The following is an 18,322-nucleotide window of genomic DNA, read 5'->3' as shown; positions in this document are numbered from 1 at the left end:
TGAGTATAACTATATGAATGGAACCTAAATAAAGACCTGCTTTGCATATCTAAAATACCTTTGCATATTATGTATTTTCTGTATATTTTTAACAAGTTTTAATAAAAATCATAATGATTTAAACATATCATAAGTTAAAGAACTTTATCTCTATAAATAACAAATATTTAAATATACGTATATATGAGGTATATCGATATTTAAATATATGGTAATGTTAGAAATGAAATATTATTTCCGCTGTATGTAATTGTTAAATGCTTTAATACAATAATGTTTAGTATGTATATCCGTAAATTGAGAACAATGTACATGAAGTTAGCTGGTAACAACCTGACATTATACGAATGTATATAGTTAACTAACATACATGTATCATGTATAATGTACATACATATATACCATATATGTACTAATACGTACATATTGCTATCTATTTATTGGATTTGTAATTGTTTACCTTCAGTATTTAACAAGAAAATTAATTCCTAAACAACATGCATAATTCATATAAGATTGTTGAAAGAATAGTTAAAATTATTTATAAATTATGCAAACTGTAATAAATGTTCTGTGAAAATGCATTACGTGAACAATCCACATTAAAATATTTATGAATGATACTAACAATTAAGAACGAGTCAGTTAGGAATATAAATGAGTAGTGTGAGGAAAACGAGAGAAAAATTTGCAGACTGTTGTTTAATATATTGCCAACAGTGAATAGAATATGTGGATATTTGATAAAGAAGTATTAGATTTTTTGTAATTATAGATTTACTATTGTTTTTGTTTTTCTCGTAATCTAAACATGTTTTCCGTAATATTTAACCTACAGAAAATTTTAGAAGATACTATAGGTAAAAATGTAATTCTATACACATATACATATATAATTATATATATAATATAATTTGCATATAAGTATAAAACACTGACATTAATAGTTTGCAAATGAAAGTACTATAAGCATGTTTAAATAATTGAGATTTTGTCAGTGATAGTATATTTAGCTTACCAGTATTTTAGAGGAAGATTATAAATCTTTTGTAAATTTTGTATATTATTAGTTATATTTACTTTTTATTTGCATACTATATTGAATGAAAATTTTGCTTGAAAATCATACGCGATAAATAATTTATTTATTCTTTTTAGTTGAATATATCGACGTGGACTTTACATTATGGTTATGGCTTTTGATGCCACTTTTGTTAACATTTTTACTTCCACTTCTGATTGGGATATTATTGTATTTAACTGCATTAATATTGTATATATATAAGTTACACAGGTAGGTTGTTATTAGTTTGAGTATATATTTGTGATAAATTGTATACAGTCTAAATATTTTATTTTCATAGAGTTAGATTAAGAAATGCATATGAAACAGATTGGAGAAATGCTGCACGCAATGTAGTAGCTGCAGTTTGGGATGCTCATGGCTGGATTTGGTATGGTATGTTACATATGAAATTAATTAAGTATAATAATCATTTTTATAAAATGAATTACATAATATAATTTTTGTGAAGTACAAAACTTGAAATCTTATATGTATTTTTTATAGGATATGAAATAGTTGGACTTCAAAATATACCACAAAATGAACCAGTACTTTTTGTATACTATCATGGAGCTATACCTGTAGACCTTTATTACTTTATATCTAAAATATTACTTTTAAATTCAAAGCTAATTCACACAGTAGCAGATAGATTTCTTTTCAAATGGCCTGGGTGGTCTATAATTTCTGATGTATTAAAAGTAATACCTGGTACAATCCAAACATGTTCTACTATTTTGAAAGAAGGTAATATGCTTGCAATCTCACCTGGTGGTGTATATGAAGCTCAGTTTGGAGATTCTTATTACCAATTAATGTGGAAAAAGCGAGTGGGTTTTGCAAAGGTTGCATTGGATGCTAAAGTGGTATTATATTATTATGTTATTATATTATACTCCCTTTTATATTTGTACAAGTTTTAAATATTAATATTTTTGTAACAGTGCATAATACCTTTATTTACGAAGAATATTAGAGAAGCATTTAGAACGATAAGTTGGGGTAGGAGAATGTGGTTGAGAATATATGCTGCCACCAGATTTCCTTTTGTACCTATCTATGGTGGTTTTCCTGTAAAGTTGACAACATATGTTGGTAAACCGATTCTGTATGATGGGAGTCTAACACCAGAAGAGTTACAAATGAAGGTAATAAACATAAATGTTCAAATATTTTTTAGTGCTGTTATAGTTTAAATAAAATAAAAAGTAATAATATACATATGTGAAAAGTTAGATACTATAGATTTACTATTTCTGTTCTCAGGTTGCTAATGCACTCAACAATTTAATAAATCAACATCAAAGAATACCAGGAAGTATATCATTAGCTTTGTTAGAAAGAATATATGTTGCAGAGAAAGAAGAATCATAAGTTTTAGCATTTACTCAAGTATTATAACACTGCATCTTACATATGAGATAGAAAAAAGTTTAAAAATATTATAATATTTTAGACTATACTTTTAATTTATGGTGCTGATTATTTAATAATTCTTAGTAATGATAAATTCCATTAAATTTAAGGTTATTTTTGCCACTATGTAATTGTACTTATTTTTGAAGTATAATAATTTACTTGTCTTTCTAATTGTTACATAAATATTTTATATATTTTATCTTGGTTCATTGTTGATATGAAAGTATAAATTAACAAATTTATTCAGATTGTAATAATTAAATCATTTTTTTATATGTATATCGATTGTTTTTATATTTATACGTATTTTTTATATATATTTATACATATAAATGATATTACTATTCTCTACACGTAACTGAAACCAGTCTTTAATTTTTTCTCAAGTATTATCAATATATTTTTATTGCAACTAGAACTCTTAATGTAAGCAATTTGTAAATATTTTTTCTGTTATGAGAATTTGCTGTGCAACTAAGCTCTGAATAATTCCATATAATATTGTACAAGTACTTATATTCATCCTTTTATTTACTATCTTTGTATACGAAAAATAAAGGACATCAGAGTTCTACATTTATTCAGTACAAATTATTTAATCATAATGTTATTTTAGAATAATTAACTTCTTTATTTTCTTCTTCAAAATGTGACTAGTTTAAGAATTTATAATTCGAGTATATAAATAAATATCGCTTATTCCAATTATGTAAATTGTATACAGACTGCGGATTTCTATTCATATGAAATTCATATTTTTGAGAATATAATTAAAAATGCAGAAGGTATAAAAGAAAGTAGTGCCTACCAATTATTACAGTAGCCACTATACTTTGAATATTTCATACATTTTTTAATATTATGTGCATTTCGTGCAATTTTACATTTTCAAATTTCTTATGAATGTATACAAATTTGCAGTCTAATTATATAGCTCTTTTATACAACATATTAAGTGCAAAAATCAAGGAAACAATATTTGCTTCAAATTTTGCGGAATCGGAAATATTCATATCGATCGTAGTATGTTAACCGGAAGATTTGAAATGCAGCGAACCTAACGGCGGCTTTTCCAGTTAAAATTTCTTTCCTGAGGGTATCTTCAGTCTTCAGTTACCTTGTTATATTCATCGAACGGCATTGGATCTTGCATCGTTTTTTGCACCCACGAGAATCACATTTATGTGAATTCTGCTTAGCAATACGAGCTGCCCGGTCTTGTACAACAAAATTTACTTATTTCTTCGTTAGGGATCCGATTTCTGTGACATAAAATACATAGCCATGGGCGTGGATGTAGAAGTTCTTTCTCCTGGAGATGGTAATTATTCTATACACGATATTCTGCGATCTTTCATTTTTCTTTTTCGATTCGCTGTTTCTTTCTTTTCGAGTCACACTTCGTGTTTTTTTTTCCTGTTCGACTTCCACTAAATCCCATTAATTCTATTGTGATTAAAATATGCCGGAAAGTTTAGTCGGTAAGATTTATTTACAACCTGAAAATCTATGAAAACCATGCTTTGGCGATGGTCCGTTCCAAATAAGGCGATTTTGATCTTTATTCAATACGTTTAGTATTGTATGAAATTTTAGTACTTTGTACTTTTCATTTATAATGCGATCATTCTTGTAATGCTGTGCAGGCCAGACATATCCGAAAACCGGACAGACCGTAGTTGTTCATTATACAGGTAAATATTTTTCAAGTTATTCGTATTAAATCGTATACATTGATAATAGGATTTAAAAATAAAAAATAATTTTTAATGTGACAATTATTACTGTTATTAAATCACGTTATTAATTTTGATTAAGTGAAATATTGCTGTTTATAATTTGCAGTACTTTGAATTTTGTGAAATTTTAATTATTAAATGCATAATAGGTACTCTTGACAATGGAAAAAAATTTGACTCCAGTAGGGACCGTGGAGTACCATTTAAGTTCAAAATCGGTAAAGGTGAAGTTATTAAAGGCTGGGACCAAGGAGTTGCTCAAATGTGTGTTGGAGAACGTGCTAGGTTAACTTGTTCACCAGATTTTGCCTATGGTAGCCGAGGACATCCTGGAGTATATCCTTTAATATAAGATAAACATTTGTAGTATTATTAATTTTAGAGATGAATCTAAGGAGAAAGCATAAAACCAAATTTTATAATTAATTCAAATTATTCATAATTAAAAAAAATTATTGTAAATTCTTATATTTTGCACAATATTTGCATATTATGAGTAACTAAAATTAATACATTAAAGTAATGCCATTACTACTAAATAACTATATTTTTTAATTACTATTGTTATTATTTGAATTTTATTTTTAGTAGTAGAAATGGAGGAAGAATGAGGTATAAATAGTTAATCTTAATAATTATATAAATAGTATTACAATGTTATCCTTGACATAGACACACTATTCCTCCAAACGCTGTTCTTATCTTTGACGTGGAATTATTGAAGGTGGAGCCTTGAAGAATTTTCCAGAGTGTATCAAATTGACTGCACACATCGGAACCACAAATAATTAAACGCTTCAAATTACATTATGTTAAGTAGTCATTGCATGAGTATGTTTTACATACTAACCTTAATTTGATTGCTCACAAAAACAAAAAAATAAAATCGAGACATTCTGTTTCACACTACTGCACAATTATATACACTACAGATTACAATTGTACAGAAATCATTAATGACCAATTAACGTGGGATATCAGAACATGTTTCTCACATTTTTACGTCATAATAATATTAAAGTTTACATTGCTCGTTTTGAGGCTGATAGCATTCCTATTATAAGAAATTGAATTAAATAAATCTTGAAGCATTCAACATGTAATCCAACATCTGTGTTCATTCCAATTACTTAGTACTTGGTAAATAATCATCTGGGTATTTTGTACAAAATCTTTCAATGATCCAAAAGAAAATAATTGTATTGGTAATGTAATAGTATGAACCTTTACACAGAAAAATTCAATAAAAAAAATTGTCTTGTCTTCAAGTATATGAATATATTTATTAGCCCACAGTTAATATTTACCTATTACAATTTAAATTTTTTGTTTATATATACATATATCATTTTGAATAACTTTAATTTGTTTTGAATATTTCAACTTCGTTACAACATTTTCTTTTAACTATACATTACTTCCTCAAAATTTTGTTACATTTTTATACAATATTATATCAGTGATATGCGGATATTAAAACAAATCTTGTCAATAAAACAGCACTGACTTTATATTACATAATTTACCAATAATAGGGTATTAGTACATAAATGTGTCACTACTTTTTTTTACGGGTTGTACAAGAAGGAATGTGTTATCAATCGCGCAACATTAATTTACGTAGTATAAACAATTATGAAACGATAATTTCAAATTATTTCAAATATTTTTGCAAACATAACGAGCAATAAATTTAACAAATTTGAAATAATACTTATTATAATTATAAATAAATAACAATAAGTATTAATTATTTATAAATATTAAGAAGAAATATATATACACAAATGTAATTAATATTAAGCAAATATAATTGCACACATTAAACGGTATCAAAATGCGTTATATGTACAAATTGTTCTACATTTTTTTAACGTAAAATGTACAAATAAATTAAGTTGATTATAATTGACATATGGCAATTGTAATGTTCAACTTAATAAAAATGTCATAGCAAGAAAAAACTTGTCATTTTAATAAACAAATAATTCTGGGAAATGTATTTCATAAGCTGGAGCTTGACTTGGTTTGGTATCTGTTGGTGGTCCACCTGGTTGAGCTGCATTTCGTGGATCAACGGATAATGTATTAAATATTTCTGACAGTTTACTTTGTAAAACATCATGCTGTAAAATTATTTATCATTATTTTTATATTTTTTACCAATAAGAAATTTATTAACTATTTTTATACCTTTGGTTGCGTCTTTGATACCAAATCTTGGAATGGTGCGTTTCTAAAGAAGTGCGATAATTGCATTCGTTTTTCTTCCTCTATGACATGATTATTATTATTTTCTGTTAGAATTCGTTTCATACTCTCAAAAGTTAACTCTTCTCCTGGTAATTTCTGAGAATGGAAGGTATACAAAAAATAGATTATTAGAAGGTTATAAATAAATTAGAACTATATATAAAGGATGTACTTTTTGAACACCAGGAGATGAGCCTCCACTATCTAATTCAGTAGCACCAGAATTAATATCGGCTAACGAATTTCGTCCAGCACTATCGACCCACGAGTGCCTAAAAATATGAAATTGATAATTACAAAGATTACACAATTAATAAGATGAGAAAATTAAAAATTGCTATAATTATTATTACCGATGTTGTAGTGAGATACTACTGTAACCAGATCCCTGTTGCAATTTTCCACTGTCAAGACCAGCTCCTTTTAAACATTCGCTTAAAACAGTTTGATCAACTAATAGAGCGGGTGCTAATCTAGAAGATAAACTACTATCATACTGAGATTGCAAATCAGGCAAAAGATGAGGTGCTTCCTTTCGTCGTATTTCTACAATCTTAAAATATAAAGATTAAAGGAACTAGAATATATTCTTATTGGCCAGAATATGTACCAACAAACGAAACAATTTGCAACTTACTTTATTTGCGTAATCCATGAGTGAAGTAATATTACAAACGTAAGATATTAGTACAAGCAAACTGATGACAATAGAGTGCAAATTAAATTTGAGTGAAATACTGATTTGGCCACTTGTTAAAGCTAAATCCTGAAGACTCAGCACTAATCTTAGTAACTCCAACACAGTTTCTTCTGAGGCCAATTCCACGGCAAGTAATGCCAATGTTGTATATATAGATTCTACGTTTTCTACCATGTTACTTGCCAATTCCAACGATTCATATAATGCTAAATAAATTTCAGGGCCATGTTTACGAATAAATATCACATCTGGTCTGGATCCTTTTTCGATTGTAAGATCAAGTTGTGCAACATTTACTCTGTTCAATAAAAATGATAAGATTATATTTGGAAAGATTTAATTAATGTTATTAAAAATGATATAAATTAAAACAATCTATTATTGACAACTTACGTAGGCTTCGCAAGTTTCGTAATATTTTGATGCCTATCGATTAAAGTATGAAAGATTTTTTGTACTAAAAGCCGCATTTCAGCATCTGCTGCGAGTGACATTCTTAACAATGGTTCCAAAAAGCTTGGTGGAAAAGTTGTATTCAAATGTATAGTTTGGTATTTTGTGCCAACCTAAAATGTATTTACACAAATGTAATAAGAAAAAAGTATGTATTAAATAGCGTGCGTGTTTTGCTCGTGTTAATGATGTATAATTACTTTTAGAAGAGATTTTAAAAGAATACTTTGGAGTAGTACATCTCCTTTACCGACTGAAACTATACGATCTGGTTGACTATATGGAACTTTGCTCATTATGAACATCATAATTTCTATTTTCTGATAATCTGGAAGATGATTTGCAAACTCTCCAAGAGCATTAATAAGAGCCTCTTGATATAATTGTTCATCATTACTTGAAGATTGATTTCTTGTTACGCTAACTCTAAGATGAGATAGCAGAGAATTTATTATCTCCAACACAGAGGGACCTTTAAAAATATGTTATTTTATATAATTCTATAATACAAATAAACAAATTTTGATATGTATTAAAACTTACCAACACTTTCACCAGCTGCAATGGAAATAATTTTGGACAAAGTATCTGCAATACTTGTTCTGATCTTGGGGGATGATTTTGAATGATCATCAAGATGAATCATTAATGCTTCCACAACTGTATAAGAGTATTGTGACTAAAAATGTTTGATATATTTTGATATTTATTGATTATCCTTTTTTAAATACCTATTGATAAATAATAACAATATTTAATGATTTTCTTCTAACCTGAATGGAGAACATAATTATCCTAAATGTATGAATAGCAAAGTAATTAGGAACCCATAACTGATGGTTATCTAAATGCCTGTAAATAATTTTTATTGTATTAATATGTTCATTAAAATTTTACCTATAATTATTTTTGTTCACAATAAAAGGTATACAATGACTTAAACTTTAAATGGGAAATGTAACATACAAACCTTAGAACGGGTCGAATAACACATCTTATATGACCAAATGATGCTCGGCCAACAAGTTCTCGCATACAAGTTTCTGCAAATTGTGGTGGGTCTGATCGTTCCTCAGTTGGGCTATTTGGTGTTGCATCTTCTTTATTAGAATATCTATCAAAATGAAATTGTAAATATATACATAATAATCAGTTTACATAATGTACATATGCAGCGGTTTCTTCTATATATATCACCTTGAGTTTTGCATATTGTATAACAACGAAGGAACAATTTTATCCATGTGTACAGGTTCCCAAATATTTTCTACTAGATCATCAGAAAGTGTTTTCCTTACAACACCCTATATTAGAAAATATAATACAATAAATTTTTTAAAAACAACAAATATGTAATTAATTCCAATTTATAATAAAATAATTTTGATCAAACTACTAGTTATACATATTTAACTATATAAAGATCATGCCTGCAATCCCTGAATTCCAGCAAGCCGTATCTGTTTGCGGATTGCATGGTCATTGTGGTTGGAGTGGCACATTGCAGAGTATTTTGATACAAAGAAATCGTAACGTGTGTGATAAGACGGCGTATCCTGCTCGATGTTTGCAAACCGGACAAACTGGAAGAAGCCAGCACTTTGTTCAACTGAATTGAAAGATGCCAAAAATACAATTATTTTTGATAGTAATAAATGATAAAGTAACATTAAAAAAAATGTTATATTAGAAAATATAAATAAATATAATAATATAAAGTATCTAAAATTATTTAATGAAACTTACAGATTGGGTTGCCAGTATTTGCAATTGTGGATCAGTAGATTCTAACAATTTCTGTATCATCTTTAAGAAGCTTTCAACAAATAAATTTAAAGTCTGAGCATGGCATGCTACTAAAAGCTGATCCATTGCTTCCATAGCAATGACAACAAATCCATTTCTTCTCCTGTATTATAAATATGTTTATTTATATATTTTCTTATTCAAATATAAAAATACCTAATACATCTAGATAAGAAATTAACATTTTGTAAGATAATGATTAATGACATATTTATATGACTGGCATATAGCATAAGTAAACAAGAATTTACATTGATCACATGAGTGTGCATTTTTCACAGTTATTAAATTAATTATATGCAATTCTCTATCACTTAAGTTGTTTGTGTCATACCTGTAAATGTCCCTGGAAGCCCTTTGAAACAAATATTCTCCAATCCTGTCTAGTTTTTCAGGGCTACTTAATGAATAAAAGGTCAGTTTCTCCATGTTATTTTTTACTAAGCCATCCTAATTATAAAAATATTAATGTATATAAAAAGTACTAAATGTTAATTTCTATAATATTGGATAGCAAGATTGATGTTGTAAATTTAAAAATCAATAAAATCAAGACTAAATGTCAATCGTATGTGTATTAATAATTTTATCATGATACACTTCTTCTTGTATTTATACATATAAATCTTTTAATAATAACATATTTGTACATAAACAAAATATTTGTAAACTATGTGAGAATTGACACAAAATTCAGTTTACTTCGAAAAGAGAAATTACAAGTGAGTAAGCCAATTAATATTTTAATAAATATGGTTAATTACCCAACAAATATCTCGTTCTTATATTGTTCAATAAAATAACAATATTCTTTTTAAATGAATTTGATGTTATAGATTAATACATACATGAAAAATATGAATTACGTAATGAAACTGCGGTATGATATATTTATTGTGAGAGATAATATAAAATAATTATGAAAGTTTGTTAATATATCAAAAATATAAAGTTTACCTGAGGATTTACTGGAAAGATATTGTCAACAAGTCTTTTATATCGTGGGCGTAAAGCTGAACAGCACCAGCAACAACCTGACAGAAATAGAAGGAGAGAAAATATACACGGGCGAAAAATATGTTTCCATGAAATATATCGGATGATAGGTGAAAACTAACTAATCGTACGTAAATATGAAAGGGACATCTCACGAAAAAATTGTACGCTTCAAAACAAAATCACGATATTTACCAAACATTTCGTTACGATCGAACAACCACTGTACACTCGAACAAACTTCGATCGACTGATGTAACCAATAGAATGTGTACTTTTAAGCTGCTACCAAAAATCATTATGCGATTTGCTCTATATGCAATTCTTATTTATAAAATAGTGTAAAATACTACTATATGAAGTTTATTAATTTGTACAGTAATTGTAATGTGTATGAGTTAAGTTATAAATAAGTATTTTGTACAGTTTATCATAGACGAATTTACATTTATCTTCAAAGACAAAAGTTTGTCACGAAGAATTTGAGGTCGGTAAGATTTATTTCGTTTTTGTCGACCTGAGTTACATTTCAAAATGTAGGTAAGAGTTGAAAGATGGCAGTACGATTTACTTTTTCAACATTTGAATTTTAATTTAAAAAAGATATTGAAAAAGTTTCATGTCTTTTTTATTTTATAAAGAAATATATTATTTAAAGATTTCTTATCATATTATGTTTTTAACTACGTTTCAAATGAAGCGTAAATATAGTTTCTCATACTTATAAATTTTATATCAATTTATTTAACATCATCTTATTTAAAAGTAGAATAACTGGAAGATTTAAATATTATTAAACACGTAAGTACTGTCGCTATCCATTAGCAATTCTGCGATATCTTTATCCTCATTGCATACAGTTATTATGAGTATAATATGGAATATAAATACAATAATATCAATTACTAGAAGATTTAAATATTATTCATGAAAGAAACGATGGAATTAAATCAATTAAAACAAAGAAACATACTCATCGACATTTAAATATTTCCATTAAAATGTATATTGCTTTAATCACTGTATTTAATCGTATCAACGCTATTCATCAAACTTCTAAGTGCAGGTGTCCATAATTTGCACTTATCTGTTGTAAGAAATGCAATAAAGAATTGAAGATAAGAGAATCGCTTTCTTTTTACTAAAATTGACAATTCTTACCAACGATCAAAGAAGTTAATTACGCAATTATCGACGATAGTTACCCACGAATATGGATTTTCCACTTTAACGTAATCAGTGTACTGTGCACAAACACAAACGAACTACATTCTTCACCTTTATGAGACACATATACGTGCATTATCTGGGGAAAAACTATTTTAAGGTAAAAGCGCGAACGCCTTTCAGCTAAACCGATTCAGGAAGACAAGATGTTCCGAATGTTGACAGCGCGCTTCGAAAATCAATACAATATCGCGCGTTTATCTGTTTGCACGTTTGCAAATAACGGTTATATGAAAATTGTTCTGTCATACTTAGTATATCAAAATCAATTTATACCATCTATCTATGTCGTAAAATTAATGTTACATATTAGAAAATTAGGAAATTGATTACGAAAATGCAATAAAGACACGGTCATCGTTTAATTTGGTCGAACATCAACTTGGAATTTTGAGGTTATTATACGCTGTTTCGTAATTGCACACAATTTTGTATTATTTTCAAATGTGTGTGTGTGTGTTTTTAGCGAATATTTTGTTACAAAATTATAGAATCACTTGTTAGAAATTCTTAACTTATTTTTACACAATTTTTAGAACAATTTTCAGTTGATCGTCTAATCTTGTTCAGTCGGAAATGAATTAAATTCACGCATGTTTAACAAGTTTTCAAATTTGATTTTCTCAGGAAACGCAACTTACAATGTAATTTTGTCATTCTTGGTTTTCGTTTTATTCTGAGCCACGGAAACATCCACGCTATGCTTATATCATTCGAATTACGATAGTAAAAATAATACGAGACAAGTAAATATAAATAATACGAATAAATTTTATTTCAAATATTATATTCTTGCAAATATTACAACATACAGTTTGCTTTCTAGGAAACTTAAACTAGGTCGTACGAAGGTATTTGATTGAAACATGAAACACTTGCAAGATAATATAGTGTGCAGGATATCCTCAAAGTTTATACGAAGTAATGAATATTACTTATATACACCATCGATAAATCGATAGACTTATATTAATGCCGTCATAAATACACAATTTTCGCTACAAAGCTGCAGAAGTTGGAAGAAATGAAAAACTTTACAACTGATTATTTTTCATTGTTCCCATAACTCTCTTGTCAAACTACTTATATAATAATTCTTGTATGCTTTTGATGCACAATTTTATGGTTGCGAATGTCATATGAAAAGAGCGATAAACGCAGATGTAGGTTTGTCAAACTATATGGAAACTGTTGCGAGTTGCGATAACCGTGCGAAAGCACGCGTTCCACAGCTTCAGTCAATCTCCTATTGACTCGTCAACTCTCTAGATAAAGGTCTAAAAGTTAATTTTATGGAATTACCAAGAATGTTATGCGAAAATATAAAGTAAATTAAACTACATCAATCGTAATTCTTTTAACAACTTTCAACTGCATAAGTTCATAATGAATTAATCAAATTTTACCCGATTTTGTGGATAATTTCTACTTTATTTTTATCGAGGAAGCTTTTTAACAATTTATTTAACTTTCCAACAAATGTAACGAAGTAAGTGTCCTAATACATACGTACTTAAAGTGCCTGCAAGAAGCATTTGCACATACAGTTATTTTCCAATAAAATGTTTTTTTTTTTATTATATTTTACATTGCATTTTCTTAGTGGAAATTTTTGTAGTCACACGCAGATGCCACGAAACGATACGAAATTTAATATACCTGAACTTAATTAATTAATATGTAACCGGCTATGATAAATACAGTTGTATAGAAGTTTTGTTTCTAGTTATCGTACATACAGCAGAGCATATATCATTTCTAAAATTTTTACTTTTAACTAAAATGCTTATCATCTTATCGTGAAACAACCGATTTGTACTCACAGCCTGGGTCAGTGCACTTTCGTGCGAGAATCTCGAAAACGTCAGGCACCTCTGTCTCGAGGCAGCATTTGATCATAGCCATCTCCTCCACCAACTTCGCATCCCATGAGTATTTGCACCAAAATATTAAGATTCCACTTTTTTCAATCGTTTTATAGATCTAATTCATTGGAGCCACCTTGTATAAAAGACCGACGAATGAAAAGGAATGCGAGAAACCGAACGGGTGGTACTGGCACGACGTCGACGCTCGTGCCCTACTAACCCGCATTTCGTGCACGATGCTACCCTTGGCAATACTTTTCCTGACTACGTCATGCGATGTACACGCGCCTGTGCAAGAGGGTTGTCGACGTGGAACAGGGTGCGGGAGGAGAACAACCCCGTGGCGTCTCTGCTAATAAAGCTTATTCTTGTCAGGGTCGCGGTCCATGTAAATCAATGTCGAAAGAGGGTAGAATATTGTCACGGCTGACCAAATACAGCAAGTCACGAAAGTATGCGAACTCTCTTAGAAACTTTGTGTATACAATCCGGCCCGAGTGTTTGAAACATCTTTTGCTTTTTCGACAAACGTTTTCGTATATCTGTCCGAGCAACAAGAGTAGGGTATCGCATATATTACAATCATAGATTTTATCTTTGAATATCATTACGAATTTGTTTTACGTTAAAACGATTGCGAATTTTTATGAATTTGACAAACAAATTTGAAAGTACGAAATTGCACGGAATGCACATAATATGAACAGATGTATGAAATATTCAAAGTATAGCGCTTCCTATGATACTTGACACATGAAACAATTTTCTATCCGTGTTCTACGTTTCCAATTGTATTCTCTACAATATGAATTTGCATAAACATTCGTAGTCTTCCGATTATAATTCCAACACTATCAAAGAATAACATTATGAATAAAACAGTTATTTACTCAATGTAGTTATTATCTTTTAGGGTAATATGATGTCTTTTAAGATCTTTCGAGACCGAAACATACTGCAAATTTTTGAGTGGGAGGATATACCTAATTAATGCTATTTACAATCTAGGTTGTAAACAGAGTATTTTTTTTAGAGATAAAACATCGTTTTTCGAAATTAGTTTACAAATTGTATTTTGAGTTTGTTAGACCTTACACTGATATTCTTAGAATAGCAATAATAGCTCGATGTATTTGTATGTAGATTGTAGAACTAGAAACTAAAACTAGAAACTAATAGGTAAATTAATTTTTAGTACAAGACAAGAATAATATGTAAAAGCAAATATGAAGGTAAAATAAAGAAATGCATAAAGGAAATTAATCGATGAATTTATATATTATTTCTGAGAACTGTAATGTCGTTCCATCAAATTTTGATTTTTGGCGATAATACCTAACATAAAGCATTGCGCGAGTTAATGATATACAGTAAAAGTTCTATAAGGAACCTCGCAATCGAGTGGGCCTTTTGACTGACCCACACGTTCCGCGATACCAAAGACGGCGAGGACAGTGGAACAGCGTCGATGACGTCATCGTTCACTGACGATAGTAATTGATCTCATTGTATATAAATTTAAAGATTAAAATTTACAAGATATCAAATTAATCGATTGGCACTACAGTGAATGTAATTCTGTTTATTTACGAAGAGAAAATATGAATTGTACAATAATTATTATTTAGGTTTCGGATTCTAAATTAAAATAGATTTCTGTTGATGAAGCTTTTGTATTGAGAGACACGAGTGTAAGCATCAGGGTAGCCTTTAGCACATGGAATGACAAAGGAAGCGATACCTACAAGTTGACCATTGTAGACAAGGGGACCGCCACTATCACCCTGTAGGCAGAACAAATATTTTTTGTGAAACTAATTTTGGAAAATTATAAGCAGATTCTAAATTCATACCTTGAATAACCATACAATTCTATGGCGAATTATATGAATTGAGTGTAAGTATTTGTAAAATTATATATATGAAAGAAATGTTGTATATATATTCAATTTTTTAGTTTTAGAAATTTGTACTTGAAGTAGAATATTAGAGTGTCATATCGATGAATGTGTATATTAGCTGTGATATGTGATCATATTAATTTGAAGAACATAAAATTGAAATTTATTACGTACCATACAGATACCAACACCCTTTTTGTTATAGGTACACAACTGTCCAGGGTAGATGCGGATTCCCATGCGGTTCTGACAATCTGCATTGTTCAGAAGATTTACGGTTGTCGTTTGTAGGGTATTAGGAACGTTGCCTGCGTTAGCATTGGTTTTTCCCCAACCGGTCATTCTCAATGTTGCACCAACTGGTGGATCAGAAGAAACGAGAGGAATTGGCTTCTGGTTAGCGTTTACGCTAACTGGGCTAGCGAGCTGAAATTATTGCAAACATTGATATATTTGCAAGTGAAATCTGGTTAAAGGAAATAGCTTTATTTGAGTTTTCATGTGTTCTAACCCTTTGACAGTATAACAAAATGACGTAGAATTCAGAATTAGTGATTTAGAGACTAATTACATGTCTCTTTATCTACAAGATTTTAGATACAAAAATATATACATTTTCAACTTTATACACATACGGAATAAATATCGATAATTATGTTACATATTTGACTGTCTGTCCCAATTTTTCTCACTGTGAAAGGGTCGAGTAACATCTTTTTTTCGGATACGTTCATTATTACAATCAATTGGAATAAAGTATTTTAATGTGTATTATATACAACTATTTATATAGTATAAAAGAAAAAGAGCAAGTGAGTGAGTGAGTGAGAGAGAGAGAGAGAAATAAAGTAACAAAGAGTGCGTGTGCTGAAACGTAATAATGACTACTGATTTGAATGACTATACAGGAAGGTAACTATGAAGGTGAAATTGTAATATCGCCGATGTAAACGATGTACCGTTGTATCGTTGGCGTGGATTTATTTTCACATTTTTATTAGAAATAAATATTTTATCGTTATTAATGTTAATGCTGCATTTCGATAAAAGTGAAGAACTTTGTACGTTGTAAAATATTATTCCGTTCTACGATATTGATTTCTTACTTACAGTGACTACAGCAACGTCATTTCTGTAAGACTCGGAGGAGCTAGGCTTGAAATCGGGGTTGTAGACGGCCGACTTAACAGCGTGGACTTGACCACCACTTGAGAGGGTAACTGTACCAGTTACGACAGTGAAATCCTTGAATGGAGGAGATACAATACCATGGATGCAGTGAGCAGCAGTGACTACGTGTTGATTGGTAACCAGAGTGCCACCGCAGAAGTGTCTTCCATTTTGTCTAAGCGATACTTGATAAGGATACTGACCAAGACGAGCATCGGTGCCACCGACGATTTGCTCGTCAATCTCGTTCGTTTGGTTGCTGGCAAAGACGTCTATATAAATAAAATTTCAAATTAATTTTTCTTATTACAATATTATGCACAGTAACGAACTTGTTATTTTTTCACTTCGTTCCTATTCAGATAATATGCAGAGTATGAAATTCAACTTTAGCGAATTCAGAACGGATAACAGAATTATAATTGGTTTATTTCAACGTTTGTTACTATTAAAGAAAGGTCCAATTTAATGGAGTTTATTAATAGAATTTAATTTTTTGATTTACTTTATCAGAATTTAATTTGTTTGAATTTCTATTATTTACTTACTGCCGAAAACGACACCGATTATGAAGACGACTAATACGAGACGTGTCATTGTAACTTGAAGAATTTTGAAACTGCAGTGTAATGATACGAGTGACCGATTTCCTTTTATATGAATATCGATGTTTGAAATAGGTACTCGGATATATATCGTTATCGATACGTATCATGATAAGCTTGAAAGTTAATCACATAAACACAGAACATCATACTTGAATCAATTTTAATGATTACTTAGAAGCAAACACTTGTATCTTTTGTGATAAAATGATTTAATGCGATTCGAAGTATTATAATAATACAATTATCACTTTTAAAATAACGTTATTCTATTTCAGAATCGATATCTCCTGTAAAGATTATCTTCCACTGTTTTTATTGTTACTGGCTGTCATGTTTATATTTTCACGTTTTTCATGGTTTCCATATCTTAGAAAAAGTCACATATTTAACTTGATATGTTTTTATCGACTTTATGTTTTGTACGAATACAATACTTTTAAGAAAAGTTTAATAATAAAAAGAATGTGTATAATTATGTTTGAATACAACATAGACACTATTTATGAAATGATATTTATGTTATATTATAAGTTTATTACTAATAAAATTGACAGTTTAGTTATTTAAATCACTGCTTATTTATTTATAAGATTTTATACGGTATATAAGATGAATTTTGTTAAAATTATCATCGCTTGTTGGATAAGCGAAAAGGTGTCATGGACACTAGTTGGAAATATCAGGTTTATCAGTTATGTAAGGAATACAAGATATAACAGCAACCACGTGAGTCCTATATACCAATGGACTACTCCTGTCACCCTGTAAGAAAAGGATTTTAATTATCTTCGTAGATAATCGTTAATAGTTATCTTCTAAAAGGAAATAGAAAAAGAGCTTTTATATTTTGCAATTCACGCTCACTGACATTGAGATCTAATAATGCAACATTTTGATTATTTATTAATAGCAATTAATGTTATTTAAGCTTCTCAAAAACCAGACTGATCGACTCTATTCTTTGTAAATTATTCAATTTTTTCACTTCTCTCTGATTTCATTTAGGGCGTTTATCAATTGATAAGGGGTTTAACCTTTGTGAGACGTTTTGTAATATCTATACAAACTTGTCGATGTTTATGTTACATGTGCCATACCCAACACTACGGAAGGTAC

At 29.3% G+C, this 18,322-nt stretch overlaps 4 protein-coding genes across 6 annotated transcripts; 2 read left to right on the top strand and 2 right to left on the bottom strand.

Annotated features, from left to right (window-relative positions):
- Positions 1-408: 408 nt before the first annotated feature.
- LOC126915878 (transmembrane protein 68) lies at positions 409-3,065 on the top strand. 2 transcript variants are annotated; one of them, XM_050720984.1, is made up of 6 exons: positions 409-860; positions 1,159-1,294; positions 1,365-1,459; positions 1,571-1,932; positions 2,011-2,214; positions 2,333-3,065. In XM_050720984.1, exons 1-6 carry the CDS (start codon positions 812-814, stop codon positions 2,438-2,440), a joined length of 954 nt encoding a protein of 317 aa, XP_050576941.1. In that variant the 5' UTR covers positions 409-811; the 3' UTR covers positions 2,441-3,065. The 2 variants fall into 2 exon arrangements, with proteins under 2 accessions (XP_050576941.1, XP_050576942.1); XM_050720985.1 differs by having other exon boundaries at positions 409-868.
- A 491-nt stretch (positions 3,066-3,556) lies between these two features.
- Positions 3,557-5,492, top strand: LOC126915880 (peptidyl-prolyl cis-trans isomerase Fkbp12). Of its 2 annotated transcripts, XM_050720987.1 has the most exons (4): positions 3,559-3,806; positions 4,132-4,179; positions 4,374-4,560; positions 4,903-5,492. In XM_050720987.1, exons 1-4 carry the CDS (start codon positions 3,770-3,772, stop codon positions 4,958-4,960), a joined length of 330 nt encoding a protein of 109 aa, XP_050576944.1. In that variant the 5' UTR covers positions 3,559-3,769; the 3' UTR covers positions 4,961-5,492. The 2 variants fall into 2 exon arrangements, with proteins under 2 accessions (XP_050576945.1, XP_050576944.1); XM_050720988.1 differs by lacking the exon at positions 4,132-4,179 and having other exon boundaries at positions 3,557-3,806.
- A 217-nt stretch (positions 5,493-5,709) lies between these two features.
- Positions 5,710-14,073, bottom strand: LOC126915877 (protein EFR3 homolog cmp44E). The gene is made up of 16 exons (XM_050720983.1): positions 13,483-14,073; positions 10,394-10,470; positions 9,771-9,886; positions 9,377-9,539; positions 9,061-9,213; positions 8,828-8,934; positions 8,601-8,744; positions 8,404-8,482; positions 8,174-8,309; positions 7,831-8,102; positions 7,571-7,743; positions 7,115-7,475; positions 6,831-7,030; positions 6,650-6,749; positions 6,418-6,573; positions 5,710-6,350 (listed from the first exon to the last, which is right to left on the bottom strand). The coding sequence occupies exons 1-16, from the start codon at positions 13,562-13,564 to the stop codon at positions 6,198-6,200; spliced, it is 2,472 nt and encodes an 823-aa protein (XP_050576940.1). The 5' UTR covers positions 13,565-14,073; the 3' UTR covers positions 5,710-6,197.
- A 1,016-nt stretch (positions 14,074-15,089) lies between these two features.
- LOC126915879 (chymotrypsin-1-like) lies at positions 15,090-17,294 on the bottom strand. The gene is made up of 4 exons (XM_050720986.1): positions 17,147-17,294; positions 16,539-16,870; positions 15,603-15,854; positions 15,090-15,311 (listed from the first exon to the last, which is right to left on the bottom strand). The coding sequence occupies exons 1-4, from the start codon at positions 17,193-17,195 to the stop codon at positions 15,171-15,173; spliced, it is 774 nt and encodes a 257-aa protein (XP_050576943.1). The 5' UTR covers positions 17,196-17,294; the 3' UTR covers positions 15,090-15,170.
- Positions 17,295-18,322: the final 1,028 nt, after the last annotated feature.

The sequence above is a fragment of the Bombus affinis genome, chromosome 4 (genome assembly GCF_024516045.1).
Source record: "Bombus affinis isolate iyBomAffi1 chromosome 4, iyBomAffi1.2, whole genome shotgun sequence".
Taxonomy (NCBI): domain Eukaryota; kingdom Metazoa; phylum Arthropoda; class Insecta; order Hymenoptera; family Apidae; genus Bombus; species Bombus affinis.
Note: the sequence above shows the minus strand (reverse complement) of the source record. Positions and strands in the feature narration are given on the sequence as shown.

What these genes read in the sequence shown, in the direction of transcription:
- LOC126915878 (XM_050720984.1), top strand. Translation starts at nt 812, where the DNA reads ATGTTTTCCGTAATATTTAACCTACAGAAAATTTTAGAAGATACTATA. An exon ending in AATTTTAGAAGATACTATAG is followed by an intron (nt 861 to 1,158) that starts GTAAAAATGTAA and finishes TATTCTTTTTAG; the next exon opens with TTGAATATATCGACGTGGAC. An exon ending in TATATATATAAGTTACACAG is followed by an intron (nt 1,295 to 1,364) that starts GTAGGTTGTTAT and finishes TTATTTTCATAG; the next exon opens with AGTTAGATTAAGAAATGCAT.
- LOC126915880 (XM_050720987.1), top strand. Translation starts at nt 3,770, where the DNA reads ATGGGCGTGGATGTAGAAGTTCTTTCTCCTGGAGATG. An exon ending in AGTTCTTTCTCCTGGAGATG is followed by an intron (nt 3,807 to 4,131) that starts GTAATTATTCTA and finishes AATGCTGTGCAG; the next exon opens with GCCAGACATATCCGAAAACC. An exon ending in CGTAGTTGTTCATTATACAG is followed by an intron (nt 4,180 to 4,373) that starts GTAAATATTTTT and finishes AATGCATAATAG; the next exon opens with GTACTCTTGACAATGGAAAA.
- LOC126915877 (XM_050720983.1), bottom strand. Translation starts at nt 13,564, where the DNA reads ATGGCTATGATCAAATGCTGCCTCGAGACAGAGGTGCCTGACGTTTTC. An exon ending in AAATACTGGCAACCCAATCT is followed by an intron (nt 9,214 to 9,376) that starts GTAAGTTTCATT and finishes GGCTTCTTCCAG; the next exon opens with TTTGTCCGGTTTGCAAACAT. An exon ending in TAATTATGTTCTCCATTCAG is followed by an intron (nt 8,310 to 8,403) that starts GTTAGAAGAAAA and finishes AAACATTTTTAG; the next exon opens with TCACAATACTCTTATACAGT.
- LOC126915879 (XM_050720986.1), bottom strand. Translation starts at nt 17,195, where the DNA reads ATGACACGTCTCGTATTAGTCGTCTTCATAATCGGTGTCGTTTTCGGC. An exon ending in ATGACGTTGCTGTAGTCACT is followed by an intron (nt 15,855 to 16,538) that starts GTAAGTAAGAAA and finishes CAATAATTTCAG; the next exon opens with CTCGCTAGCCCAGTTAGCGT. An exon ending in AGGGTGTTGGTATCTGTATG is followed by an intron (nt 15,312 to 15,602) that starts GTACGTAATAAA and finishes TTCTGCCTACAG; the next exon opens with GGTGATAGTGGCGGTCCCCT.